At 29.3% G+C, this 6,000-nt stretch overlaps 1 protein-coding gene across 2 annotated transcripts in view; it reads right to left on the bottom strand.

Annotated features, from left to right (window-relative positions):
* Positions 1-2,549: 2,549 nt before the first annotated feature.
* The window catches only part of Slip1 (SLo interacting protein 1), a 98,909-nt gene continuing 95,458 nt past the window's right edge, over positions 2,550-6,000 (bottom strand). Inside the window, exon 9 of one of the 2 annotated variants that reach the window (XM_043041329.3) lies at positions 2,550-4,601. In XM_043041329.3, the coding sequence (XP_042897263.1) occupies positions 4,123-4,601 (479 nt within the window). In that variant the 3' untranslated portion in view covers positions 2,550-4,122. The remainder of the gene's footprint in view (positions 4,602-6,000) is intronic. The other variant, XM_071188133.2, reaches the window with a different exon arrangement.

Raw genomic sequence — 6,000 nt, 5'->3', positions numbered from 1 at the left:
GAAAAAACTTCTAAGCTAAAAAGTATAGGTATTCAGATATTTAATTTATACATTATTTTTGATGGACTGAAAAATAAGCCAAAATGAAATAACTTTTACTACATTCCGTTGTAAGTTTAGAAATGACGATTGCTGTATAGGATTTAAGTAATCATTCGCAACCGCATATAGTTCCGTTTTATTTTGTTATCAAATTATACAAATATGCTTTCAAAACAATATAGAAGCTTTTAAAAATTGAATTTAATTCGTGCTATCTTTTAAGATATATATCATAGAATTATTGAAAAAAAGTTTATAGTTTCATAGTCATATGGGAATTGACTGCACATTTCGATAAATAAGGAAAGCATTCGTTCTTGAAAACGAAACAACTGCATGATGTTGCAAAAACATTGGATTTGATTGGACCACTAAAAATAGCGCGTCTTATGCTGACATGCCCTTAACAAATTAAATGAGATTTAAAATACTTACTTTTGTTTCGCTGTAGAAGAAAATCGTCAGCAAGAAACAATCTTTAAATGCTAACAGAAAGGCGTGTATATTTGTTACGATTTTTATTTAATTCTTATTACTTGTTAATTGATTATTCAATAAGTTTTATTTTCCTCATTTATCATGATTAACAAAGCAAGCAAAAAGAAGACTGTGCAACGTCGTTTCAAGAGTTGATATTTGTTCGCGGTGGGAGCTTGGCATCCATTTGGCGTGCACTTAAATGCAAACAGGCTCTCTCCATAGGGATAATGTTTTTTTCTTAACTTGCAACAGAATATAGTACTCGAGTAATGAACGGTGTAGAGATTCTTCTTTATTTCCTGACCATCCTAAAAGATCAGATGACCATTAGGAAGATTCCCTCTTCGGATCAATTTTGTGACAAATAGACTAGAATTATAATTTTTTTTTAATCAAGTACGTGAGTATAAAAAGTTCTGAAAAAACAAAGTGATCTAATTTTTTTAATGTATTTTAAAATATTCTTAAAAATTTTACCATTTCTTTCCCAAACATATTAAGAATACAAGGTTGGTGTGAGAAATTTGCATAAAAATCGGCTTTATTTAATGACCTAAAAAACGTCTAGAAATCAATTTAACGTCAAAATAAACGTTGAAAATTTTGACATTTTGTCCCCTTAAAAATTTAATAGTTTTTGAATGTAATTTTTAAAAAAATGAAAGATTGCTTATTCGGTTTGAATGTCGAACATTTAAATTGTATTAATATCCCTCATTTAAAATGCGCATATAAAAATAACTAGGTTTAGATCTTGCATTAATAAATATTAGTTAAAAGCGATTGGAAGCACTCTTTTTTAAACAAAAAATGGGGAAATGCGTTTAACAAAATTTAACAGGGAAATAGTTATATATAGTTTGGAGCTATTTGCATTCAACGTTTACAAGTTAATATTTTCTTAAAACTTTACAATATTAATACTTATAGTTTGATTTATCTGTAATGCAGCTGGAAGGTACTGGACTCGAATTTTATTTTCTGTCAGCAAGATGATGCAAATGCTTTCATTGGTTTTGCACTTGCACCCAACTCCACATTTTAGTAATAATTAATGTCACCTGTAAGAGAACATGACATATGGTGGCTGAAGCATTGGACGTTAGTATGAATTTTGCAGTGGACTGCGTGATATAATCCAAAAGGACGGGATATTTTTTAAATCAAATTTTACTCTTGAACAGATTGACTAGTAGTGTAACGTCTTGCGGTGATATGATTTCAGAACGTTTATTCGTTGAATGGCATACCAATACTTGGCATTCTACCAATAAATATGAGAACAGGCTAAATAGAATGGACGTCTCAACTCTCCACATTTTTCCTCTCACAGTTCGGCAAATCTTGCTTTTTATCCAGGCCAGTTTATTCCAACTTCATTCTCAATTTATAAAATTGTATTGCCGTGGGATAAAAGCAAGATTAGCTAAAACCATGGTAACAAAGAGTAAGAAACTGTGGAAAATGTAGAAATCGAGTAACATTAAGATGTGTATTCTATTTATGAAAAGGATAATTTGCATTTCCTTAACAACTTGAAATCAGACAGATATACTGAGTGTTCCATAACGTTAACTCTTGATATATTTTTTTAGAATCTCTGTAAAATAATAAAGCAAAAAATATTATTATTAGAAATCAAAAATTAATATTTAATTGAGTAAAAATCTATTGAATTTTGACAAATCAATATTTGGCTGGTCTTAGAAAAGGAGCAACGTTGAACAATGGTTTAATTGCGGCAGGAGTCGATAGACAGTTAATCATGAAAAATGAATGCATTCCAGACTTGTTGATAATTACGAGGTGTACTGTAAAGACTGCCTTTAACACGCTGAGCGCCACGCTAATTTTACAAGACTTGCCCTTCTGGCCACGGTAAATAACTACAAACTAAATTTGCAAATATTAGACGGATTTTGCTATTTTTTTAGATGGTTTATCATGACATATCTGACAAAAGTGGTGAATTATATAAGCTTACGAATTGTTTAAAAATAGTGGTGGATAAAATTGTACTAAATTGAATTTATTAAACCAAGAATCATAATAATTAAGTAAATTTCGAATACATTTTCTGCAATTCCATAAAGGAGTGTAAATTTTATAGTTCTATATCATGTTATACGCTGTTAGCCAGCTGTTTTTCGCGGCCTATGTGAAAGGTCAGTGTCAGCAAGCGGTGGCAGACGCACTCTAAATGTAATTTCAGTGTCAGCCACCGGTGGCTGACGCAGCGCTCAACGTGTTAATATATGTTTTTATATAATGATTCTAGAGAGATTGGATTGAGTTTCTTTTATTAGGCTAAAATATTAATTCTTTTTTATATTTGATATAAATTGATATACAGGGTACTCTCTGGCGCACAAACTTTATTAAACATATTTTTATCATTATTTTGTAGTGTAGGTTAAAATATATTATATTAAGCATTTTAATAATTTATGGTTATGAAATATAGCATGAAGCACCTGTGTTTTTTTCAGCGTTAATGGTAAAATCCTCCAAACATGACTCATTTCCAAACAATAATTTTTCAAATTAGCCGTTATTTAAATCAGAGAGAAACAGTTTTTTATCATTGAAATTTCTTTAATTTACAGATTTATAAATTTTTGAATGCGAATGAAATTTTTCAAACTACTTAGTATGGAATTTTAGTACTAATATCATTCCGATGATCTAATAGATTTTTTTAATAACTTTTAGACTGTTTTTTTATAATTAAAAAATACCAAACTGAATTTTTTCAAGTTAGTAGAGAGTCAGAAAAATAAATAAATTGGAGGCCGTTTGCAACAAAGGGTTAAAGTCCGACTATTAAAAAGTTGCAAAAAACACCACTTGTCATGAAGACCTGAAGTTTGAACTAGGTACTAGTATTTACAACGACGGAGGAAGCATAAGAAAAAGAAATATTTAAAAGTTCGCATTTGCGTTTTTCAAAATTAATTGCAATATCCTGCAGCAATTATTGAAAATTTTTTTTTTATTTTAATTCTCGCATCTCTTGGCAGATTGCCAAGTGAAGCAAATCTGGGAAAAAATGTTTTATACAAGTGCAACCGAAAATTTTTAGCACAAAGATTGTTAACTAAAATAAGAGAGAGTAAGTATCGAAAGTGACATGGAAAAGTATAGAAAAATATATTAAAAAGTATGGAATATTAAAAAAAGTATGAAAGTATATGTCAGAGAAAGTATTCAGAAAGTGTCAGGGCATGCCGATAGGAGATTATCTAAAATAATAGACTATGGTAGAAGTTTTTTGCTTTGATATTTCACAATGATTCTAAACATGCATATTAAGAGAGGTACGGAACACTTTGTTTCGTATTTTTAGGTTTTAATCCTCCCCTGGCTCGGATAACCCTCCATATTGATTGCGATTTGTTTCCAACCTAAAATTAATTTCATTAAGAAGAGTTGATATTTTCAATGGAAGGAAAAATTAAAAAGCTAACGAAATTATTTTCACTATTCTCATATAATGTGGCAAATTGCTAAGTGAAGCATACCCAGAAAAGAACTCGTTGTTGTTTTAGAAAAATAAGTACAACCAAACAATTCTAGCACTATGAATGTTGACTAAAATGACTAAACAGTAGTCACAGAAAGTATTCCAAAAGTGCCATGACAAGCAGATGGGCAATCATCTAAAACAGTAGACGATGGTGTAGACGGGAATCTTAATTTTCTTCTCCCACTACTATAATAGATTTTTTTCTTTGATAGTCCATCTTTTTTTCCTTGACTAGAATCATCATCTTCTTCATTCTTATCTTCCGAGAGTTTAATAGATTTCATCAATATCTCTTTTCTCTGTTTCCTATCTCGTGCTTTCTCTAAATGTCTTTTTCTCTCTTCTCGAGTCCAATATTTTCCAGTTTTTAACTCACTAAGAGCATCATCATCTGTCGTCAAACCACAACGTTCTTCCATGATTTGCAAAGCGCGTTCTTTTAGTATTTTATTTCTCACAGGTCTTCGAGTGATATAGCGTGTACCATCAGGTCTACGTTTTACTTTCCACTCCATTTTAGTTTCCTCACTAGGCTCTTCGGTTGGTGTTATAACTGAAAGAAAATATATTATTATTATAGAGACAGACAAAATTGTCTTAGGCATTTAAACTTAGGTTAAAATAAAACTGCATCTACCCTCTCACTGCTTATCCCACGATTTCCACGGGCAACGTAGAACCTACCAAAATTTTGCATTACCCTCGATTACCAGGAGGATGCATTTTTTCCCCCTGTCAATTTAGGGCTTGTAGCTTCATAAAAATCGACAAAGACGCTTTTAATGTTAGTCTAAGGGAAAGTCCATTAGTTGTTTTCTTAATAATTATAAGCTTGAAACCTAAGTAGTTGCTACTTTTGAATAGGTCTTTTTAAATTAAATTTCCGCTTAAAATAATTTTTTTTTTAAATTTTTTTTCTTTTAAATGATTATTCTTCTATTTCAATTTTCCAGCAACATTTTTTATGATCTAATTTATTTGGAAAAAAAAAACTTTTATAAATTTCGTGTATATTTTAACTTTAAAATATGTTATGAAAAATACGCAATTTTTTTAAACCTATTTTGATATAAAAATTACGCAGTGAGAGTTAAATCATTCACAATACTTGCATGCGACAATGGCCTTATTCAAATTTTTTTTTTTACTTTTAGAATCGCGATAGAAAGTTTGAATTGGTGGAACTTGGGTCGTATCTAGATTTTTTATTCTTCTTAACTCCGCGATCATAATATAAACAGTAGTCGAGTGATTTTGGAAATTTCGAACTACCGATATCCGTGATTCAACACATTTAATCTCGGTTTTAAACATAAGAATCGATGTGAGCAATTGTTTTATTATTCTTGAAAAGTTGTAAATAAACGAAAGAGAAGCAACTTTTTGTAGAAATAATTGAATTTATGAATAAGATTTCCTTTCTTTTTCAAGTATTAAATATGATTATAAATAACAATGTTATTTAAACAGTAATAAATTCAAAGAAATAAAGATATAATAATAAATTCAAATATATATAATAAATTCAATAAAAATAAAACGTATTTTTTTAATTTTTATTCCATTTTTTTCACTTAATGTCTACATTAAGTAAAAAAAATGGAATAAAATGTCGAATTCTTTTATTCGGCTAAAAATTCTTTTTGCGACTATATCCACTATTTCTTAATCTTTTGATTAAGCTTTTAATTTATAAGCATTGTAATTTATATGCACTAAAATAAGAAAATGTAATTATGTATCACGTATTGAACTTAATTAAAATCAATACACTGATCATAATCTATTGGAAGAATCCAATTTTTTGATACAGCTAAAAGAAAATTTGTTTTCTATTTCTTTTCTATATTAAAATGTAGCATAATAATAATTTACGCTATTTTCTATATTATACAAGCACTAATATTAAGCAAAATTTGAGGGTCAAAACTAGGACTGGGCTATAAATCGAT

Source organism: Parasteatoda tepidariorum, chromosome 12 (assembly GCF_982258835.1).
Source record: "Parasteatoda tepidariorum strain Cologne lab strain chromosome 12, Ptep-v5.0, whole genome shotgun sequence".
Lineage (NCBI taxonomy): Eukaryota > Metazoa > Arthropoda > Arachnida > Araneae > Theridiidae > Parasteatoda > Parasteatoda tepidariorum.
Note: the sequence above shows the minus strand (reverse complement) of the source record. Positions and strands in the feature narration are given on the sequence as shown.